We start from the raw sequence: 22906 nt of genomic DNA on the forward strand, positions 1-22906 counted from the left end.
ATAAGGTACAAGCGGTTCTTGGGGTCGCTTCGTCTGGGCCGGCCTTGAATATCTCGAAAAGTGCGCATCCCGTATCATTGGTCTTTCCCCCAGCTGTGCAGCAGACTTTCGACCTAGCAGCCTTGCTTCAGTGGCAGTTCGATCACAACGAAGGTCATGTGCATGCGTTCCAGCAATCCACGTAATACGGGCCGCTGCAACACCAGGAAGATGTGTGGGCAAAGGTCTGTGATATCTTCGCCGGAAAGTCGCACCCTGAGAGTCCCTTGTATAACTCTACGCTCCTCGTCTACTTTGGTCATGAAGATAATATTGTTAACGGGAGTGAGACTACTGAGGATATCTTCAAGTTGTTACCTGCCGATCATTTAAAAGTCGAATATGTTCCCGGGGGTCACTCCTTCCCATATCCAAACAGTGAGACAATAGCTCAGGGTATCCTTTCATTCTGGGGCTTCCATGGTTCCAAGCTCTAATATCCCAAGCTCTAACTATTCGTGTAGCTGCAAGACCAGAGCAAGCAAGATAGCCAGGGCGGAAGAACAATATATCATGAAAGGTTTTCAGAACGGAGTTGCGCAAAGGTGCACATACGTGCGCATTCGTGTCTATACTATCTAGAGTGGACAGGTATGCCCAGACGTGCGCGGGTGTGCACAGAGGTGCCCAGGATTCCTAAAAAATGTAGATTCTTAAAACCTTGATAACTTTATGAATATTGCAGGCTAGCCGCTGTGCTTGATCCAAAAGGATCCCACATTACAACCAACGAAGGTAAAAGAGTGATCTTGAGGCTAGCTGTCGGACATCCAGATTGTGAGGTGTTCGCGAGTTGACATTGAAAGTAACCGAGCCTTCTTTCACTTCGACCCCAAACCTTGACCAAACTTGTGGTCGGCTATTCCCGACCAGACCTTTTGTCGAGGGGACTTCCATGTTCAGAAATAGTTATACTTGGAGTCCACTTATGTTGACAAGGTATTGCCATGAGAATCGAGGTCGAGCAACTTGTCTTCTTGAAGATCTAAACGCCTCGCGTCCAGATTCAGGTCTTCCTCGGGGCTCTCAGTTGCTGAAGCATTGGCTAAGCCGGGTAGATACACAGAAGACGCCGGGTAGATGTTGGTGTCTACGCGAAGACTAGGTTGACTGTTCTGGAGCCAGTGACCTCTATATTGTTTCATGCGAGAATCAATTTGGCGAAGACGATCGTGAATTATCTCTACATCGATTTAATCTTTAGGCTCCCTAACTACGATATCTTTTAGAAGGTCTACTGTCTCGCCTACCCATATAATATCTTTCGGGCTTTAACTGTCCTACTTCATTTGCAGTCCTGCCAGGAAAGAATAAAACGCTAGCTTAATATTCCTCCCGTTATCTTAGTAGTCGTAGAAACGTATGTCCTAATGTCCTTTTAGTAATATGTCGCGAAATTCTTTCACTATCTCAAAATCTAGCGACACGGCATAAGTTAAAACTTCTAATAATATACATCTAAAGGACTAAATATCAGCCTCTCTACCATCAGTCTTTTCGACTGCGTGCGGAGGCTAATGTTGCTCTAGTGCTGTGTATCTTCCTAGGTCTCGTTTAGGGTTTATCTTTAAGACAGACCTAGTGCGGCTCATCCTGTGGGTGCGTATAGTTATTAGCGCTATAGGCACTGGGTTCGCGTCTTCTGCACTCAAGAGATTGCTCTTCCCTAACCTTGGTATTACTTTTGAGATACCGAAATCTGTAAGTTTCCATTTCCCTACTAGATATGTTACCTAGAGGATTGTGAAAAATACGAGTACGCACGCGTCTACATCGCATAAAAGGTCTGCCGGTCGCGTTCCCCTTGCAGGGTCTACCAATTACAATGGAATATTGCCAGATCTATGCAGCTTCTTAGGGTAGTCCCCGGTCCTCGAAAAGCGGATCCCCAGACACATTATTCTGGTCCTAACTCCGTATGGTTATTGTGCTGACTGCGCGTAGATTGTTGCCAGCGGTAAAAGGAGAGAAAAAGAGATTAGTTATACTTCACAAAGAAAGGCCTTCTTAATCACGTCCAATCTTACCTGGGCATGTTCGCTAATTGTGCTGTACTTGCGTAGGCCAAGTGTTTAATAACCACTACTAAATTAGCACTATCGCAAACCCCTCTATCCAATAAAGTGAACGCTTGCTCCGCATCCATTAATCTACGACGTAACGGCCGTATCAGCAAGACTTGAGAGCTATAGAGTGGGACTTTCTTCCCAATAGGTGTCACATTATTACAACATGATTGCAACCATCCACTTTAGTGGAGCTTCGGCAAGTCTAGATTCGGTACGGTTTTACTATAGTCATGAATCAAGTATCATCAGAAGTAGTAGAACAAACTCTTTAAACGGAGGTCCATTCAGTTGCACCACTTATGGGACGCTGGGCGGAAACAGGGGCAGTACAGACGTATTGCAGTGTCCTTAGACTTTTAAGATTGGCAGAAGCGTTCTACGCAGGGAAATTATCAATGACGGCGGTTACCTACTTGTCAGCCTAGGAAGCACCCCAAACACGACTCACATGTACCCAAATCAACGGAGTAACACCTTGTTCTACTCTGGAGATGATGGCACTTTCCGTGAACTTCATCTCCACTCTGAAAACGTTGATCTTAGGGTTCAGTACCTTTAATTACCCTACCAGCGGTATAGGAGAGTCCGGATACTTCTACATTATGGTACTGAAGGGTCCAACAACAAGGGGCGCCACTTTAGTTCCTCGCTACGATTCAATCAAGCTACCCGACTGTTCCACCCGACCGCGCTACAACCCTAGGACGTTGACAGCACTCAATAGAATGCCGGATATAGCGCCATCGTTGTTGGCGAGCTTCGCGGACCCTTTGGTATTGGCAATGGGATCAACTACCTCGATTTCGATTGCGAGTTAGACAACACGGACGTCTTCGGCGTTGAGATCATAGCGGACATTGTGTCGGTCGCCCATGCTCATAACATCATCAGAATGACTGTCTTGAATGGTGCATCCGTAGGCATTCTCCAACTCTAGGGCCGAGTCTGGCGTGATGTTGCCGTGGTCTTCGTGGTTCTGTGCCATGTTTCCGTTCTGATGTACTTTGATGCTTGAGACTGGTTGAAGGACAAGTTGGACTGGAGTGCCCGCAAGGGGACGGAGTGAGCATATAAGTAATCGCCAAAGACCAGCAATGGAAGTCTTGTTCTGGAAAGATTTGTCTAAGCCAGTCCACTGTCATTCGCAATCACCACAAAGAAACATTGCATCCAAAGCAAGCCTGATCGATTGATGGTCGGCGGTGGAAACAAGCTGTGTGATTGGCTAGCGGACGCCAGCTTTTCGATCGGTCAGCGATCTGCGTACCTAGGCAACATTGCAACATCCCGGCTGCTCCATTCGTTTCCTATCTTGGGTGCGCCCTCTAACCGCTCATCCATTGCCCACCATTAGCACTGACCAAGCACCCCGTCATCCACCCACTCTCCGGCGAACAGATCATGCCCACGATCCCGGCAATCTCCTCCGGATACGCCACGCGTCCACCATACAATTCGCCGAACCTCTTCTGCTCCTCGTTGTCCCACTCGCGCAGCGGCGACAGCGGTACCAGCGGGTTGAACAGTGCATTGGCCTCCTTAGCCGCCGGGTTCGCGTTACGGTACATGTCTGTCATGGTGCTACCGGGGTTGATGCAATTGACGGTGGCCTGTTCGGCGAGCTCGCGCGCCCAGGTGCGCGTCATCGCTTCCAGGGCGCCTTTGGAGCCGCCATAGAGGGTGAGGTATTGGAGGCCGACCTTGGAGCCGACGCTGGACACATTGACCTGGGAATTGTGTTAGTCTCACTTGTCAAGACATGAAAACACAAGGACGTCTGCCGATTGCCATTATTCCTGCGGAGGCGCTCGTAAAGGAAGGCCATATGGAGAGTTGAAAAGGCAGCAGAGGGTAGCTGACGACTTACAATACGTCCCGACCGGTCGGTAGGCAGGTACGGCTTGACCGCTTGGGTCAGGTTTATCGGGCCCCAGACATTTATGGCATATACCCGTTGGAAGTCCTCCAAGTTGCAGGCCTCGAGGGGCATGGCGTGGAACAGCGCGGCGCTGTGGACGAGGATGTCGACCTGGAACTTGCCAGTCTTGGGATTGACAGGCGCCTTCTCCTTGGCCTCGGCAATGATCTTCTGCACGCCCTCGGCGGTCGTGAAGTCGGCACGGACGGGGATGGCCGCGACGCCGTGCGAGGAGGTAAGCTCCTCGGCCAGTTTGGCGGCCAAGGGGTCGGAACCCTCGGTGAGGTAGACGATGACTACATTGCTACCTTTGGCGGCGAGGTTGCGGGCGATGGCGGCGCCGATGCCTGTGTCGCAGAAGTCGTCATGTTAGTTGACCGGAGTAGGGCTCATATGGTTTGTTGGCGACGGCATGTTGAGGGGACTACCTGAGAAGAGGTTGCATCTGCACGACGCGGAGAAATGTAGTTACGCACTTCTGGATGCGCCGGTGATGATGGCGAGCTTTCCCTCGTGGTGACGGGCCGAAGGGACGGTCGTCGGGATGTTTGCGTTGCTGGCCATTGCGTAGTACGAGCGTGTTGCAGTCGACTGGGGTCTGCAAAAAGGCTTTGGGAGTTTACGAAGGAAAGCCTATGGCAACATACAGGTTAACCAAGGTCCTAACGACATCTGAGTAGACAGGCCTGTGCAGCTACTTCACTCTCCGAGAAAAGGGCCGTCTTCGGAGGAAGATCCACTTGTTGACTCGACTAGAAGAGTTAGCAGACAACAGCGATACCACTTTGGGTGTCGGTTTGCTCGCTTTCGGGAGATCCTTGATCTTATTACCATATATATGCTAGGGTTAGCTGTGGCAGTCGTCTCCACTGGGCTGGAACATGGATGTCCTTGGCCCCGCACGATGCCATAGCATGGGCTGCCGAAAATTTCAAATGTTTCAAGATGCAGCTTATGTCTGATCTGCATCACGAATGCCGCGTTAGTTTCCGTCCGTGATCTCGTGCGAGACCATCCTACAGCTAAGTACACACGGCAGAACCCGCCGTTAACGCCCTCCAAGTGGATGTCTGGGTGTTTGGTAACCCTATCCAGTCGTCGCTTACCGGGGCCGGATCCTGGGCGCATATCCCCGATCCTTGCAGTCTGCAGTACCTGACATATCTCACATGACCTGCACCTGCGCGTGCTGCAAGATAAAGGTTGTCCTGCTGGAGCACTTGCACTCTGCACTTTACTTCTTGTTTTGGACTCAAACTTCCGAGCCACTGCTAGGAAGCCTCCTTTAGTTCGATATTGATGAGGGAGCCATTGTCGCTGCCAATTTGTGAACACGCCACTACATGTGCCCGTCGGTTCGTACCGAACAAGTGGGCATGCAGCCACAGTAGTCATGCCGTCCTCCTGACCGGCTAATCAGACCCTCGAGTCTAGCAGTTGTAAGGTGTGTTTAAGTGGATCGTTGTGGCTCTGATGGCCAATTATCAGTCATACTAGAAAAGGACGGGATGACTACCCGGTACCCGTCCCTCGTCTGCGGCCTCGAGGTATCCACATGCCTCATGCACGGGCTAGTGCCCAGATTCGGGCCGTCTGGCCAATGAACGAAGCACTGATCGATACTCTATAGAGTAAAGTGTAGGATTGACGCCGCAGGGATAGAATTACTCCCTGTAGCCTCTCGTTAGTAGACGTTCTCGATCAATATCAGCGCACTCTCTACATATGCACCATTTTTGCTTATTCTGGTGATACCCTCTTGTAACTCATCTGTTGTCTGCCGGCAGGCTACGTACCTAGTCCCGGAACGCAATTCAGGCTCTTCTTCCTCTCCCATCTTCTGTCTCGTTTCGTTCACGCATCACGGTCACACACGATGGCTGTAATCGACCCTAACCAGCCTTATCTGCGCGAGTTAAAAGGCGGGAGTCTGGCCATCTTTACGGTCTCGGTGGTGGGATGCATTCTCTCCACAATAGTTGTTGCGTTGCGAACATGGGCAAGAGTGTCTTCGAAGGCCTTCGGGCTTGATGATGGTCTCATGCTCGGCGGACTGGTAAGTCACTCAATCTAGCATTCCGAACATCTTCGAGAATTGGAGAAAATCAAGGACCCGTGCTCATACGTTTGTCTCAAAATCTAGGCGATCTACATCGTCGACGTTGGTTTCGCCTCCGAAGGCGCCCGCGCCGGTCTAGGTTCGCGTGACGTTGACCTGAGCCCCAAGATGCAGCAGGACTCGCGTATGTGGCTCATGATTTGGATGTTGACGTACATCTGCGGTCTTGCGGTGGTTAAGAGCTCCATCTGCGTTACTATGCTGCGCATTGCCAACGCGATGAAGTGGTTCCGTTTTGCAGTCTTCGCGCTTCTTGCCACGACCTGGCTTACTTGGGCAACCACTTTTATCGGTGTCCTGCTGCTATGTCGACCTGTCGCTGGCAACTGGGACAGCAGCCTCGTGCTCTCGGGGGAGGCCAAGTGTGCATCCATGGACGCCATGATAGCCCTGTCGTACACCTCGACTGCGTCGACGATCGTGACCGACTTGGCTTGCGCGGTTCTGCCGGCGTTCTTGCTGTCGAGAATGCAGATGGCGCTCAAGTCAAAGATTCTGGTCGGCGTACTGCTCTCATTTGCTTCTTTGTGAGTCAAGCTGGCTTCTTGCAGCTCCTTGGTCAGGCGCTCAAATACTGATATCGAGCGTTCCAGGGCTTCTATCTCGACTATGGTCCGCACTCCATACATTGATTACTACCGCAATCCAACGGACAACTTGCCATGTAAGCCATACTCCATCATACCCGAGCCTCAAGGCCCACAACTTTCGAGCACACTTCGTTGAAAGCCTGTCCACTGACCGAGTCTGCTCATCCCCAGTCCACGTCGGCAACATTGTCCTCTGGTCCAATATCGAGACCGCCATCGGCCTCATCGCCGGCTCTCTTCCCTCCCTCCGTCTCCTCATCGTGCGTAACATCAAGACCAGCAAGAACGGCAACTCGAGCGGCCCCTCTCTCAAGCAGAACGCTCGCGACCGCAGCCTCGTCACCATCGGCGGCGGTGGCGCGCCCCTGAGTAATAATGGCGGTAAGCGGGGTCGTGGCACCTTCAAGAACCCCACCGACACGGGCGTCAGTGTCAGTCATGTGTACGCCCACGGCGAGGGGGATTGGGAGAGATTGAGCGATTCGAGCTCGCAGACGAGACTGAAGCACGCAGCGAGCGAAACCAAGGGTGGGATTAGGGCTGATTTCTCGTATGAGGTGGAGTTGAGTGAACGGCCGGCTTCGGTAAAGGATCAGGTTGGCAGGTAACGCACGATGCTTTTCCTTTGGCGTCTACCATACCCACGGCCTGTTTCTGGTGTCCCTATCCTTGCTTATTATACTTATGCATCTGTTAGCGTTTCTCATGCATTTCTCTGGAGTCTTCAATTAGTTCACCTCCGTCGTACACATCCGTCGTCAGTAAAGCGTCAGCGCCGGCCTTACCTAGGTAGATGACCACTAAAGCACTCTCGTACAGAGCATATTTTCGATCAGGGGTCCATAAAAGACTAGGGAGTTCCGTGATGCCTTCGGCGAGCGTGCCATATTTGAACTCCGCGCCCAAGCCATGACTCAATGGATGTGCTACTCCGCTTCTCGCAATCAACTTCACCATCAATGCTAGCGAGAGCTTGCGACAGGTCTGATGGTCCACGGATGACCGGTATTGGAGTCAACCTGTGGATGTATTTGCTGATAGTTACTCATCACAAACTCGTGGTCAATGGAGGTACTCAAAAGGAAATACTGAGTGTAGAGATTCTCAACTCAACAAGACGAATATAAGGAAGGTATGGATCTTCTTCTGTTAAATTCGCTTTCATGGTGGAGGGTTGTTCTGGACCCGTGCCACCACGTAAACCGTGGACGAGCTTGCGCTGCAAGCTCGGGTGGGGGTTTGCTAAAGCCCCACCAAGTTTCAGGCGCTTGGCCGAGCAAAACCAAAAAACATACAACAGCGGGTATTCGCTGCTGGTCACCCACGCAACTACTAATCCGCCGGTACACTGCTTATATATGGCTGAGCGGACGGGAAGCCTAGTTTTCAGTGTCCTATGGTCGTATGTGGAGTATTGTTGCAAAACTTAGGCTTATTACCACGCATATTTATGCAATGTTCAGTTCGCATCGCGATTATTGCCCATCACCTCTGGGCCATACATCGCTGATGTGGGCGATAGGACTACCACAAACAAACAAGTTTAGCGGAGACAAGGGCCAGTGGATCGCGCTATATAGCTATGCTAGGGGGATGATCTGGTTTTACTGCGAGGTTTTGTCGCCATGGATCTGAAATCGTAGTTGAGGGTTTTCATATCACCTGGCATCCGAGATATACTGTTAATCACTTTTATGTCTTAGTGACGATTGGGAAACTCTCGCATCTTACCCGTTTCATTATGGCGGCGCTGCCTAACTCCATATTCCGTTAAGGACAATGCGGTGTGGTGCTATGAAGCGAGCGCTCTCTATGTAGCGCTACACTATGATTTATGAATAAGACGCCTATCTGGCATTTGGATAGTATGCAGTTGATCCTATTATGATTATAGAGTATTGAGTTCTAAGGAGTGATTGAGAAATTCTTGCCCGAGCTACCCCTCACCCCTCCGGAAAATCGTGTATACTATTCAACGGCGGATGTACTAACCTAAACATCAACTGTGCTAACTGTAGCTACTCATGTGTGATCTACTCAAAGGTCGCACAGAGACAACGTAAGACGGCAAGTGAGAAGCACGTGAAGAGTTGATAACCTTTGGGCCGGGTGTCACAAATCCTCCGCGTATTCAAGCCCGATGAGTGAGAAATCCAACTTCCGTCGTTCAAAGGATATATTATTCTACAATCTATAAACATGTCTACGCTAAACAATAGAATAGTCGCCGCAGTCTCCAAATAGCGTGGCTAAGCCTACTTACGTATCAGAGTACTGACGAAGAAAGGGCTGAAAGCTAATTTGACTCCCCTGGTGGTAATTTGTCTTAGGGTGTTTGACATGTTTGGAAGCCAGGTTCACCTGGGACACTACACGGTGCGAAGGCCGCTGTGCCCAACAAGACAGGATCCTTATGCCGATTTTCTACGAGCAACATTACAGAGTAGCCGTACCCGCAGCCATATCAGAGTTTGAGTATTGATAAGCATTTTCAAGATTTGGAGTCCAATTGATCTATGGTGCATAATGATCTGGTGACATCGTGTTCAGCCCGATCCAGTTCGCAACAAACACGCGCACTCTACAGCAGATTCTTCCACCTTTCTACTACTTGTCAACGAAGCCTGTCAAGCAAGCGCGAATTCCTGCAACCCAGATCATAGTGATCTACTCGCCGTCACAGGCCGTAGGTCATAAGCAGCGGTCACTCAGAAAATAGCATACCATCGTTACATAATCTATCGTAGTAGTCTCTCAAAGATGTTGTCCTCTAAGTAGAGCACGCAACATGTGCTTCTATTAGGAGAATGCGCTATAATGTCTTCTCACCGTCCTTGGTCCAAGCGAAGTCCACTCGTACCGCAAGCGACGCAAGTTCGATGACTCTGTACATCCCGGGCATTTGAAAGTACCTCCTCGTAAGCCCTTCTTCGGTCTCTCCTGGACGACGCGCTTGATCAAATCTCCAAAAACAGCACCTCACGTCTTCCAGCACAAGTTTTTCCAATCTTTCCTGTCGCCTGATGAAGTTGCGCAGAATGTTGATGTGTGATCCAATCATTCCCGATTTTAGGCGCAGCGTCTCTAAGTTTGGGTAATTCTGTTCTAGAATTGCGAACATGGGTTGCGACTCGGTCAAGCGTTGCGTCTTTTGGCCCTTCATTACAGAGTCCCAAGGTTGGACGTTACGAAAGGTTAGGGACTTGAGTTTAGGCGCTGAAGCCACCGCAGCCATAAATTTCGAAGCGTAGCTTGGACCATTTGGGTTGCTAAGCAGCCAGCAGTGGAGCTGCAACTCTTCCACCTCTTGTAAAGCCGATTTGAACAGGCCCAGTAGTGGTGGTCTGCCCGCTATTCGTGACGAGAAAGCCCAGCGCTCTGGCATGAGGGAAAGCTTCGGCACTGACAGATGAGCATTTCTCATAGCTCTAAGCACTCGTGTGAGACACCGGATGTCTCGTGGGTTAGGCGTCTTGAGCTGCGCTTTATCAATTCCTCCCGGGATTATCGGACATGATTCAGAGTCTGCTAGATCGGTGAATTGCACCTCTTGAAACTTTCGAGATTCTCGTAGACAACTGAATAGCGTAGTGAGGCGTGTGAGTCTTGACCGTTCAATTTCGCTGAAACCTTCTGATAACACATCTCCATTGCCATCATCTCCGAAAGACGTCTCCTCGTCGGTGTCGGGTTCCTGCCAGGCCCCCTCTTGAATGTTCTGTTCTATCCTCGATTCTCCTTTTGACAATTCCAGATTCTCAAAATCCTCGATATACAAAGAAACCTTGCAGACGACTTTTCCAAAAGCTGAATGTTTGATAACGGCTATGGCGCGATCTAGGCTGTCATCGCTGTTGACGAAGATTGGCAAGCGAGGAAACACTGTCGCGGCGTAGGCCTCATTGACATCTCCGACTAGCTTGCGGCAGACAAGTCTGAGATTGCATAGCTCCTTGATCTCGAGATAGGTAGCTATGTGCTCCACGAGCTCCGTCGGGATGTTCACCAGTGTGGAGATACTTCGGTTGGCCATGCTGTGGAATTGATTATGTCGACTGGACAGAGAAGAATGTGTTTTCAGCTGTGGTGTGATGTGGTGGCAGAGTAGAAGGAACAGCTCTGCCGCAGCTGACGGGATAGGCAGTAACGTTAGTTTACGCCCGATGCTTACCTACGCACGTTGTGGGCTGAGCGCGGCCAGGGCCAATCAGCGTAGGTAGACTCCAATTCCGATGATGAGCAAGTGGCCAATCCGCGCTCGGATTATTAATAGCTCAGCTCGATTCGGTATAAGAAGGCTACTGAGTAGGTTATATACTAATTTGCGCGACGCAGCAACATACATCCAAAAGCCCTTGCCGGTAATAACAACTGGCCCGTCCCGTATGTTCGGGCCGCTGCGGATCTGCTGGGCTTGCCATCAAGACAGTACGAGGTTGCGATGCAAGGCTATCTGAACCGGAAGCGAATAGTGATCACTTTGACAGCGGCGCTTTGAAAATGGCCTGGAGACGACTCACCTGCCTTTATAGCAAGGAGGATAATACCACCCGCCTTTCCAAACAGTCCGTCCTGGGGGAGCTCCGGTATTGACGCGCAATAAGGTCTAAGGAGAAAAGCGCTCGGTCGGGGAAAGTGGAGGAGCGAGGTCGTTGGTGGAGCTGCGAGCGACTTGGGCACGGTTGCGCCGGCACAGGCCAGCCTGATTGGTCGACGCCGATGTAGCGCTCGCTCCATCACCTTACAGATCTTGGTAGGAGGAGTGAAGTGTGGTATCTCAGATTAATGGACGCGTTCTTGGGAGGATGTGTTTTGGTGTTGAGTGAATTGCCGAGCTGCGTCATGCACCCCAACTTCCATGAGATCACGCTAAGCCCGATTCGCTCAGTTTCGTCCTCCTTCGTCCATGCTCCCTCCGTCCGATAGCCTCCCATCAAGCATGCAAAGCCGCCTCGAACGCAGCTCGAAAACCTCCGACTTCCATGCACCCACCAAAACGGTACCAAGGTGCGTCTGACCTTCACTCATCCGTCCGCATTCGCTAGCTACATGCCAATGACCACCTGTAAGCCTACGGTCCCGGTTTCCCTGACTGGTGCGCTTTTAGAGACAATGATATTTGTGAGGATGGGTGTGTGGTGGTGAAATCACTTTTCGACCAGCGCGCCGGTGCGGGCTACCATACGGATCGTAGATTCAAACGACGCAACACGTATCCGCGCCGCGCGAGAAGCCATGAATGGCAGTCCATTCTCTTGCCGACCGGCCAATACGCTGACATAGAGCCTAATGCACCTTCGGTACATCGCCGTGGCCTGAGGCATAGATATGAGATAAGGATCATTACCCGATTAGGCAGGTAAGCTTGTAGCGACCGGCCAACTGATAGGCCGCGTGGACCAAGGCGTAGTCGTACGTCCGCGCAACATCTTGAGGTCTTATCTCTAGGGTCTTTCTCGTATAAGAAACTTGGCTCGCCTTGTCGTGTACCAAGCGCCAGCGGCCGAGGTCTTGGTCTCTTGCGCAACGGAAAGCGTAGTCAACATGTCGACTCAGGTGGAGAGCAAGGACCCAATCACGACAGAGCCTGGCCAAGATGTAGAGGTTGGCCATGGACACCTCAAGGAGCTGGAGGTCGATGTGGCCAAGGTGCTGGGTGATGACCAGTCGTTTGATCTCGACTCCGACCACTCTCCGTACCCTGAAGGTATCCTCATCAATGATCTCGCTTTGTCCATCTCTGACCGTCGCAACAGTCCGAGCTGTCGTGCCGGAGGTCGACGACCCTCTCATGCCAGTCAACACTCTTCGCATGTGGATCCTAGGCTTCATATTCACCATGATCGGCGCTGGGGTCAATAACTTCTTCTCGCTGCGTCAACCGTCCGTCCACATTGTGTCATTGGTCGCCGAGCTGCTGGCGTTCCCATGCGGCATCTTTCTGGCTCATATACTCCCGCTCTGGACTGTCAATCTCGGACCGCTTGGCAAATGGAACCTCAATCCGGATCGCCATTTCAATATCAAGGAGCATTGTGTCATCACCATCATGGCCAACGTCTCGATTGCCTGGGGCACTGCAGATGCCACTAGCCTCATCCAAGCAGCGCAAGCGTTCTATGAGTTCAAGCTCAGCGCCGGCTTCAAGGTGTTGGTCGTTCTCTGCTGCCAACTCCTCGGCTTTGGAATCGCAGGGCTCGGCAGGAAATGGGTGGTTGAACCTGCAAATATCATCTGGCCCGGGACATTGTCCATCTGCGCTCTATTGACCACGCTGCATTCTCGAGCCAATGCCGTTGCAAATGGCTGGAAGATCTCCCGCCTTCGATTTTTCATGGTGGTCATGGCCTGCGCTTTTGGGTGGTACTTCTTCCCTGGACTCATCTTTGTAGCTCTGAGTTATTTCACCTGGGTTTGCTGGATTGCGCCCAACAATCGAGTCGTAAATCATCTCTTCGGCATGCAAACCGGTCTTGGTCTCTCTCCGATTACCTTTGACTGGACTCAGATCGCCTACAATACGAACCCTTTGCTATCACCATCTTGGGCCGCACTCAATGTCTTTCTAGGATTTGTTGGCGCCTTCTGGATTGTGGTTCCCGCTATCTACTACACCAACACGTGGTGGACGGGCTACTTGCCTCTGATGACGGCAGATGTGTATGACCGGTACGGTGCCGAATACAACGTGAGCATGATGATCAACGCCGACGGCACCTTCAACGAGACTGCATACCAGGCGTACTCCCCTCCGTATCTTGGCGCATCCTTCGCTTTTGTGTATGGCCTGTCATTCGCAGCTATCACCTCTGTTCTGGTACACGTTTTCCTCTGGCACGGCAAAGACATCGTCGACGCTATGAAAGGGCGCACAAAGATGGACATTCATGCGCGCCTGATGCAATCATACAAACAGACACCCTGGTGGATGTACGCTGGTATTGTCGTCATGATGGTTGTCCTTTCAATCGTCATGGTAGAAGTGTACGACACCAAACTTCCGGTCTACGGTGTCTTCCTCGCCCTGGTCATCCCCGCGATATACATGATCCCATGCTGCATCATCCAGGGTATCACCAATGTTGACGCCCAGCAGCTAAACGTGCTCGCGGAGTTCATCGGTGGATACATGTTCCAAGGCAAACCTCTCGCCAACATGATCTTCAAGACCCTCTCGCAGGATGTCGTCCAACAGGGCTTGTTCTTTGCCCAGGATATGAAACTTGGGCACTATATGAAGGTCTCCCCGCGGCTGGTTTTCGCCGCGCAGGCCAGCGCAACGGAAAGTCCTTCCTCCGATACAATCTTTCCATTACTAACACCTGACAGGTCCTTGGTGCTCTGACACAAGTCGGTACCACGAGCTGGATGCTAGGACACATCGACAAGATCTGCACCTACGATCAACCCGACCGTTTCTCTTGTCCGCAAGGCAGAACGACGTACTCATCTTCGGTCATCTGGGGCCTTATCGGACCCAGTCGGCTGTACTCTTCCGGCCAGATCTACTCTGGTCTTTGTCACTTCTTTTGGATTGGCGCGCTGATGCCGATTGTGACCTGGTACGCCTGGAAGCGCACAAAAATCGACTGGCTTAGGTACGGGTGGTCTGCGGCCTTGATCACGTTTGAGCGTATGCTGATTGATTGGTACCACAGGTATATCAACTGGCCACTCATCTTCGTTGGAACGTATGTGCATCCTGACCTCTTCCACTGGAGCACCCCCGAAAGCTGATCGAGATTTTAGGTACAATGTTCCGCCCGCGACTGGCATTAATTATAGTTCGTGGTGGCTCGTCAATTTCCTCTTCAACCGTGTAATCTTCCAGAAAGCTTTTGCCTGGTGGACAAAGTACAATTACATCCTGGCTGCAGCGCTGGATACTGGCACGGCGTTGTCCGGCATTATCATATTCTTTGCCATCAGCTATACCGGAGCTGTGTTTCCCGATTGGTGGGGTAACACAGTGTTCGTTAACACGGCGGATGGTGATGGTGTCCCGTATCTGGATATGCCTGCGGCAGGCTATTTTGGACCGGCAAATGGGACTTGGACCTAAAAATCGCCGCTTTATCAAGGTGGAACTGCGTTGGAGGTCACAGAGTCGCACAGCGGCACAGTAGACGTTGATTCATTGACAGGGCAACCGAAACAGAAACATCACAAAGCTTCAAGCGTTTGTCTTGCATCGGTGGCACGCTTCCCTTGAATCGATCCACGCTCTTGTATATCAAAGGTCCACAAGTTTGCGACGTTCTTGTTCGATTCTTCTCAAGCTGTTGCATGCCCCTAAACCAGCTTTCCCTTCTTGCATGATTGTCGGCTATGCATTATGCGCCCACAGACTCACGCGCTCATGATATGCACAGTCATCCTAGGATATAATATGGACTACTCAATCTGATCGCGTTGATGCAAGTGCGTAATTTTGACTGACCCGCGGACCGGATCACATTCCATTGCCGTATGATATTGTCGAGCAAAGAGCTTCCCTCGATCCTACCCTCGTCGCACCTGTGAAAGGTCGAGCGGGATCATAGCCGTAGAGATAGTCGCGTTCCACTAAGAGGAGGTCAAACGGCACCTCAAGCGGTAAGATCATGCTAAAAGATAAGGAGATCGTAAAGCGCAATGTTGTAGGTTACTCGAGTTGCTTGGATGGAGCAAGTCGGGGCTGGGGCGTAGACGAGCTCTCATATCGCGGTTATCATGTCCTGTTAGGCATCGTCCGTGGAATAGCTGCGATTGTTGAGGTTGGTGAGTGGTGATGACTAGAATGGAATCGTAGTACGCGCGAAGGGCTGCTTAACGGTCCTAAGAGCTGTGCAGTCAACCTCTGCATCGGCCATCTCACTTTGACGTTGGCGCGACTGCTCAAGGAATGCGAGCCTTCTTGCGAGGGCCGAGGGAAGCCGTTAGCGTGTGTAACGCGTACACTCGGGGCGGAGAAGGTGTTGATGGACCGAGGCTCAGCGACGGCTACTTTTGCTGTGGTGGCAGGCGAGAGGCGGGAGGCGGTAAGAAGGTCGCCATTTACGCCGTAGGTAGATGCGCTGAGTGCACGAGCGTCGAGTGTCGTTATGACACAGTGTTGTGATCCACTCCCAAAGAGTTTTAGCCGTCTAATCTTAGCCTCGGCTGTGGCATCCGCCATCATCCGAACATTTTCAGGCTTGTCGTGCGTGTATCGTAGAGAGGTGTCCGAAGAGGGGCATGCAGAGTTTCCGACAGCTTTCAAATGTCGGTTTGCTCTGTATTATTTTCATGCCAGCGTTTCGAGTGCCTCTTACTGGCTCCGTAGGGCCATTGCAGCGCCGCGCACCCAGTCGCAATGCGGTATGAGAATGTAACAGCTAAGCTGGGCAATATTTCCTCAATAGTCATGGTTGGTACGTCGCAATTAGCGCATGATGGGGGCTAAACATAGTGCCGTTGCTCATCAAATGAGTGCATCTGAACCTTGCATGGTATGTTTACACATGCATTCGTCAAGTACCGCTGCTTGCGGCGAAGGATGTGGGTGAGTTGACAGCATATCATCAGGAACCGGTCGTCTATAAGGGCTGTGACCGGCTGTGTTGCGACACAAAGCGCCATGCATACGCCCCACGATTGTCGCTTACGCTGAGCAAGGATTTCTGTTATTGATGTTGGTTTATTATTATCGTCAAACGTACATGCTATCATCAGCCATTTTTCTCTTCAAATTCCTCTCCTCTGCAGCGACTATACTGTCGTTCTTCTAGAGCCCTCTTCCTCTTCTTGGCCTTGACCCCATCCACGAGTTGCTTGTTCTCGTTCCTGCCTTTCTCTTGAATGCCCACACTCCCCTCGGCCACGTTCTCCTTCTGTCTTTCTTCTAAAGCTCTCCTCCTCTTCTTAGTTTTGACCCCATCCACGATTCGCCTGTCCTCACTCCGGTCATTCGTCTGCTTACTCACACTCCCCTCGGTCACATTCTCCTACTCTTCTTCCAAAGCCGCGGGAGCCTCTCCACGTATGTATGTCTTCCTGCCTTCGACCTCGAACGGCAACGAAGATTTCTCTACGTCCCAACTGACACTCCAGCCCAAGAATCTCTACGTATACCAACCGTCCAGCACAAGACACTCCACTGTAAGCACCAACAGATCTATTGACAACGAACAAGCTCTAGGGTTTCCCACGCTGAATCACATGAGTCTCACCAACGACATGGCAGACCTGGAAAGGCCGTACAATGCAGCTACTGGAACCGGCCCTCCTGGTCGCAGATTAGCACTTCGTAACGTCAGCACTACCGTGGCGATATAGCCTCACAAAAAGAAGTTCAGATCTCTAAGGATGCTAGATGCATCACGTACAAATGGGACAATCAAGTTGCATTTTGTGATGGTATTGTCTGTATGCACAGAATGGAGAGTTGACCTTAAGTAACAGCCCCTGAAAAAGAAGGCCAGGCCGGGTATCGCAAGAAAGAGATGAGAAGAGGAGATGAAGTAGCCCATGAGGCGGCGATAGATCCGCCGTCAAGAACCATGACAGAAAAGAAGAAAGACAATTGTATAGAAGTCATCTTGTCCCACTCAAGTGTAAGAGGGGACTTGTAGGGAACAACCAGTGCAGATTTGACCGCCGAACAGAATTAAAAGAAGCATGAAAGGAGAACCACTGGAGGGGTTATATGCCAAAGCACTGATGAGCAGGAGATCCTGGCTACAATACCATAACCAGTTTCTGGGTGATATGTACTAACCGAGGCTGACTAGCGTGTTTCCGGACTGAGCAACGCTGACCCCAGGCTGAGCAACACTATCTCCAGGCTAAGCAACGCTATGCCCAGGCTTTCCACTTGGAGCTGTACTACTCCTTGGATGCAGGCATCAGCGTTCCTACATACACCTCAGGGACGGAGTCGAAGTCGACTTTCCCTATGGTAGGTGTGCGCTTGCGCTTGGCGCCCTTGGTTTTCCAAGATTTCAGGAGTCCTTTGATCGATGTGAGTCGCGTATCGGTGGCATAGGCGGCTATGTTTTTGATGATTCCCCCGAGCCTCTTCCATATGCGACTGGTTTGCCATGGAGTAACCTTCGTGGCCTGGGAAAAACTCCATGTGATGGTGATATACTTTCGCGCCTGTGTTATCCACCTTTGTTTCGCGCCAATGAACGTGGAATTGGACGATTTCGCCGTCGGTTGTGATGGACGTGTGGGCAGTCTGTACGAACGTTGGCTCGTGAACGCCTGCGCACTCGTGCAGTTTGAAAAGGTTATTGACGATTGTAGCACCGTCACGGCTTCCTTGCAGTCTGGCATCGAATATGTTTTGGGAGCTGGTGGGAGATTTCCACTGCATGGTCAGAAAAGGTAGATGCTGGTAGTCTGCAACAGGCTCCACTCTCAACTTGTCTTCCTCTTCCTCGTCAAAAGCTGGCGATACTTCTGCCTTCTCCGCGTATGCCCGAGAAACATAACCGTAAGCGACGTCAGGTTGTGGCTGTGATAGGGCCTTGTAGAATTCTGCGATCGCCGGACGTGGGGCCTGGGGGGAGGTACTCCTTTGCCAGATTTGGCTCGAGACCGCAATGTATGTACGGTGTGCCACCTCGCACCTCTCCCTGCAGGCCCTCCATCAAAGTCGGATTAAGGCTGTAGATGAGGGAGGACTCGCCTTCCACACGGTGTGCCCTTGCCATTTTGACGAGTTCCTTTGCGCGAGGTGAAGCTGCCGCGGATCTGGGCTTGCAGAAGTTGGTATTGATATGGTCCTGTAGCTCTTTTGGAATAAGGTGATTGTCGTCTACGTAGATGTTGAAAGCACGGAGTTTGTTCTGATCATCCATAGCTTTCGGCATTGAAGCAGTGCTTTCTTCGTCAGAGGATTTGGCGCTGACAGTGTCACTGCCTTCTATGCTGTCGGAGAGGCCCGCGAGAGTCGCAAGATTGTCGTGGGTCACTGGCAACGCAATTCCCTCAGCACGCTCTTCACGGGGCGCGTCGTTAGATGAAGAGGTTGGAGTGTCGCTTTGCGAGCTCACAATGGACCAGGTGTCCGAGTGCGAGGCTCGTCGCTGCTGAACTGGCCTGTGTGCGGTACGACCGCGCGAGGGGCTTTCCGAAAGAGACCGCTTCGCGGGGGTAAGTCCTCGAGGTCCCGCAGAGGTGTCTTGGCCGGCGGTCGGGCTTCCAATCCTGTCGCCACTGACAGACATGTAGGATGTGTGGGGCTACGCAGGGCCGCTGGGGTGAAAGGGTAAAGAGAACTCTTCGTGTGTTGAAGTGGCGACTCAGGCGCAGTAGAGTAAATGGTGGGAGCAAAATTTGGTGGTTCCCTCCAGGCGGCTGCGCGGGGGTTGAACTGTGAGCACAGGCGGACAATCAGCAGTGAGCGAGACAATAGAAGTAGTGCGCACCTTGAGCAACAATATCCGGAGATTGACCTCAGTAGCAACAGAGGTATGTGGCGTCGGAATTGATTGTTGAGGAAGGCGACGAGGTGAGAGATGGTCATTAGTATGGGAGCTGTCCAAATCGGTACCTAGCTTCAGCAAACGGCAGGCGCGTGCGCTCGGGCCCCAGGCAGCAATGTTGTTAACTGGCGAAGAGCAGTTTTTCAAGAGCGTATGGATGTGGACGTCGTGCTAAGGCGAATAATGGGGAAGCGGGGACAAGAGATGGGGGGTGGATGAACACAGCACGGCTGATGGTTGATGAAAGGCAGCGGTATTGAAGAGTACTGAGCGGAGCTACCGAAAGTTGCAGCAAGTCGATGAATTTTTGATCTGAGAATAAGGAGAGCGCGATTAGAACAAAGACGACGGAGAGCATAAGCGAAAAAGAGACGTGCTTGAGGCTGGGAAGAGTGCGACTTTGAAGTAGAAGCGCGACATTAGAAAAATGTTGGCTGCTGATGACACCCATATACGATAGCGAGTTCAAACCCATAGTAAGCGTGTACAGATCCCCACAGTGGCCGACATCAAAGACTGAATGGTGCCAGATTCTGAGCTCCCTATGTTGGGGCGTTGAACAATCAGCTGCGAGGTTAGTAGGTAATAGTGCAGCCTAGGGTGACTCGCTTTATATTGCGTCTTCGAAAGTATCACCCGATAATGTGGGGTCGTAGCTCATGGAAAGCGATGCTGCCAAGGATGGTCAAGGTTTTCGGACGAGAGAGTGAGCAGGACAGAAGCGCAGTCGGAATCAGCTCGGTATTGTGAGCTTCGTTGCATAAGATTGACAGATGGTATGTAAAAAGATGACCTATCGTGATGCTCCTCTCCGGCATGATCTTGGTCGATGTGACAGAGAGTAGTGACAAGAGTGTAGGTAACAGACGTTTCGAGGGGCGTCCGATCAAGGTGGCATCGCTTGCGTAGCGTCTGGACATGGGTCGGGGAAGGCGCGCTACCGTTGCCAAGCCTCCTGCCTGCAACCGTGCCCGACGCCCAACCACCGCCTTTACGACTCCACCTCAACCCATCTCCACCCTCCAACGTCCAACACATCGTCGCATCGACAACGCAGTCCTAACATGCGCAGGGCGCTCTCTACGTACTCAAGCGACGACACGGCCGCCCTCTCTCGCACGTTGCCCTTCATCGTTTAGTCTTCGCACCGCCTGCAGTTCTACTTCAGCCCACCATCCTTGCGAACTTCACAAGGCCCTCTTCGCAGCGCACGTCTGCGTAACGCCGTCGAGGGGGTGACGCTCTTTTAGACCAGGTTGTGTGGACACGGCGAGTCGAGCTCGCTGCCATCCATCGTTTAGTCTTCGCACCGTTCGCTGCCCTATCTCATCGCACCATCCTTGCGCATCTCACAAGGCCCTCTTCGCAGCGCGCAACTGCGTATTTCCGTCGAGGGGGTGACGCTCTCTTAGGCCGAACGGCGCGGACACGGCGAGCCTGGTGGCGCGCGCGTTGGAGGGCGCGACAGAGCCAGGGCTGCTCTCTGCCAACACAAAAGCCCGGGTGGGAGGGCAATCCCCTTGAGCCGTGACAGGTCCGAGGGGGGCACTTTTTGGTGAGTTGAGTAGTACTGCGTAGCTTATCTAGAACAATTAAGAATGGCACATTCCGTCTTCCGCAAGGGCGGTGTTCCCGCTCTCGCTTTTCCCGCGTCTGAGGATGCATCTTCCTCGTGTCTCTGCACCCTCATCGTCAAGGTCAACGAGCCAACCAGGCAAGCCACCATTAAACTACAAGTCGGCGTTCCCGTCCAAGGCTTCGACACTGAGCAGCGAATAACCCTCGTCTACGATGCCGACAACTTCAAGCCTGGAACAACTACGGTCAGCAATGCGACTGTGTCTCCTTCACAAACGGAGCAGATTGCGCGGTCGCGTGGGGGTATCAAGCTGTGGTCGCTGGGCCTAGTCCTCAAACACCCCTGCGTTGTACTCTATCCCCCTTCGTCTGGCAACATTGCTCCCAAATACGCCTCGGATACTCGCTTCCAACAACTTATGGTGCTGGCCAAAGCAACGCGGCTGAACATCGTGTTTGACTCTGCCTGGTTGCATCCAGATAAGGCAGCACAATTTCGCTGCCTGACCGATAAATTGGAGCTGACTGGGTTTCCTCGTAATTACACGAAGATAGTTAGAGAAGCAGATTGGACCATTTTCAGCCCAGTTGAAGCGGCGCCACCTGAGTCCCCTCCTTCGTATGATGAAGTATCGTTGAAGAGACCGCGACAGTGTAAGTTTCTTCAAATCAGCTCTACTTGCCATATTGACGCCCAACAGCACGTACAAGCTCGCTCCAGGCTCCCACGCCGAAACGCATACTCCTTGATGACGGCACCGAGTTTGACCCGGGGACGCCTACCGAGAAGGCCACGACAGAAGCAGCATCGAACCCGCGGCTGCTCCCATCTTCGCCGCCTACTGGCCCAGTCTATGTCCAAGATGCGGTCGAAAACGCTGTCGCGAAACTTCTTCCTGACGCCCTACAATCCATCCTACCAGGCATGCTTACCCGCATGTTCGCCGTTCCCACCTCGTCTCCTCCACCTCAAACGACCCCAGCCGCGCTGGACCCGATGTCCCCACTCCGCAGAATCATCCGCAACCACCTGACCACTCACGCGGACGAACTCGCGAAGCAGATCACGATGGACACACACGGGCATGCACTCGATCTCCGTGATACAGCCGATATCGAGCTGCAAGAGCACATTGACGACCACCGGCTCGAGTTTGAGGTCCTTAAGGAGGACGGCTTGATGGAAATACGTCGACTATACGACACCAAGCTGGAGGAGCTCGAGGAACGTACCGCAGAGCTAGTGGAGACCGTGGAGCTGGAGACCTCTGAGGCATATACTACCGCAAAAGAGAACCTGGCTGAGTTCGTGGGCAGGCAAAGGATGGAGCTGCTTAAGGAGATGTTGAGGGTGGAGCGGTGGCCGCGAAGTGTTGCAGAACCTGCAAAGCGGGCAAGATCGGTGCCGCTGGAGGTGAGGTGGTGATGGGCCTGGCGATGATGACGCTGCTGCTGTCAGGGCTCAGTAGAAGTTTATCGGTTCGCAACGTGCCACTGAAGACGGCTGGTAGAAGCCCATACCGTCTGGGTATCGGGTCGCTACTTGCCGCGGGGCCTGACCACAAGCGTAAGTGGCAGTTCAGAAGAAGCCTATGTGTGTGGATTGGCGGAGACAGCGACCGCGCTGAGGCGCTTGTGAGGTATTCAAGCATAGGCAGGTCTTGCTCCGTCCTGTCCAGGTATAATAGTGACCATGTAGCTCACGTCTAGAGAACGAATAATGAATGAACTATTCCAACATACTACTCCTCTCTTTCTATACGGTCTGTCGCGGTACCGCAAGACATATGCCGATCAACTTACAGTAGGGGCAAAATTTTGGCCTGCAAGTGCGGCTACGACCCAGCTCCTGAACAGGCGCCAGAACGAAAATTATTAAAATAAACCTAGATGAACTGAAAATGCATTGAAAGGGCAGAAGAGCAGGAGAGCCCTTGCGCGTCTGAACCAAAATTATGGCATACATGATTACGGCGACGACGAGTCATGAGATAACGATGGTAAAAGTAGATATTGTTTCCATGAATATGATACCCAGATAGCTCACACGCGAAAAGGCCAAGCGCGGACTGTGGTCCACGTCATATCCACTACGGACAGGAAGCCACCAGCCAAAGATGGTTGGGATGCTGCCGAGATGT

At 51.9% G+C, this 22906-nt stretch overlaps 7 protein-coding genes across 7 annotated transcripts; 3 read left to right on the forward strand and 4 right to left on the reverse strand.

Annotated features, from left to right (window-relative positions):
• Positions 1 to 2922: 2922 nt before the first annotated feature.
• Positions 2923 to 4590, reverse strand: N0V89_012118 (uncharacterized protein; the record flags this gene model as incomplete). The annotated part of the gene is made up of 4 exons (XM_056220843.1): positions 2923 to 3230; positions 3439 to 3835; positions 3976 to 4373; positions 4503 to 4590. 4 exons carry the CDS (start codon positions 4588 to 4590, stop codon positions 2923 to 2925), a joined length of 1191 nt encoding a protein of 396 aa, XP_056064830.1.
• Positions 4591 to 5902: 1312 nt separating this feature from the next.
• N0V89_012119 (uncharacterized protein) lies at positions 5903 to 7343 on the forward strand (the record flags this gene model as incomplete). Its single annotated transcript, XM_056220844.1, has 4 exons — positions 5903 to 6082; positions 6170 to 6672; positions 6739 to 6809; positions 6907 to 7343. The coding sequence occupies 4 exons, from the start codon at positions 5903 to 5905 to the stop codon at positions 7341 to 7343; spliced, it is 1191 nt and encodes a 396-aa protein (XP_056064831.1).
• Positions 7344 to 9547: 2204 nt separating this feature from the next.
• On the reverse strand, positions 9548 to 10768 carry N0V89_012120 (uncharacterized protein; the record flags this gene model as incomplete). Its single annotated transcript, XM_056220845.1, has 1 exon — positions 9548 to 10768. The coding sequence occupies one exon, from the start codon at positions 10766 to 10768 to the stop codon at positions 9548 to 9550; it is 1221 nt and encodes a 406-aa protein (XP_056064832.1).
• Positions 10769 to 12279: 1511 nt separating this feature from the next.
• N0V89_012121 (uncharacterized protein) lies at positions 12280 to 14797 on the forward strand (the record flags this gene model as incomplete). The annotated part of the gene is made up of 5 exons (XM_056220846.1): positions 12280 to 12442; positions 12492 to 13975; positions 14065 to 14333; positions 14394 to 14426; positions 14485 to 14797. 5 exons carry the CDS (start codon positions 12280 to 12282, stop codon positions 14795 to 14797), a joined length of 2262 nt encoding a protein of 753 aa, XP_056064833.1.
• A 1627-nt stretch (positions 14798 to 16424) lies between these two features.
• N0V89_012122 (uncharacterized protein) lies at positions 16425 to 16934 on the reverse strand (the record flags this gene model as incomplete). Its single annotated transcript, XM_056220847.1, has 2 exons — positions 16425 to 16700; positions 16926 to 16934. The coding sequence occupies 2 exons, from the start codon at positions 16932 to 16934 to the stop codon at positions 16425 to 16427; spliced, it is 285 nt and encodes a 94-aa protein (XP_056064834.1).
• A 646-nt stretch (positions 16935 to 17580) lies between these two features.
• On the reverse strand, positions 17581 to 18929 carry N0V89_012123 (uncharacterized protein; the record flags this gene model as incomplete). The annotated part of the gene is made up of 3 exons (XM_056220848.1): positions 17581 to 17744; positions 17806 to 18237; positions 18323 to 18929. 3 exons carry the CDS (start codon positions 18927 to 18929, stop codon positions 17581 to 17583), a joined length of 1203 nt encoding a protein of 400 aa, XP_056064835.1.
• Positions 18930 to 20785: 1856 nt separating this feature from the next.
• On the forward strand, positions 20786 to 22191 carry N0V89_012124 (uncharacterized protein; the record flags this gene model as incomplete). Its single annotated transcript, XM_056220849.1, has 2 exons — positions 20786 to 21419; positions 21467 to 22191. 2 exons carry the CDS (start codon positions 20786 to 20788, stop codon positions 22189 to 22191), a joined length of 1359 nt encoding a protein of 452 aa, XP_056064836.1.
• Positions 22192 to 22906: the final 715 nt, after the last annotated feature.

Source organism: Didymosphaeria variabile (assembly GCF_027946475.1).
Source record: "Didymosphaeria variabile strain IMI 356815 chromosome Unknown scaffold_10, whole genome shotgun sequence".
In the NCBI taxonomy this organism is placed as follows: domain Eukaryota; kingdom Fungi; phylum Ascomycota; class Dothideomycetes; order Pleosporales; family Didymosphaeriaceae; genus Didymosphaeria; species Didymosphaeria variabile.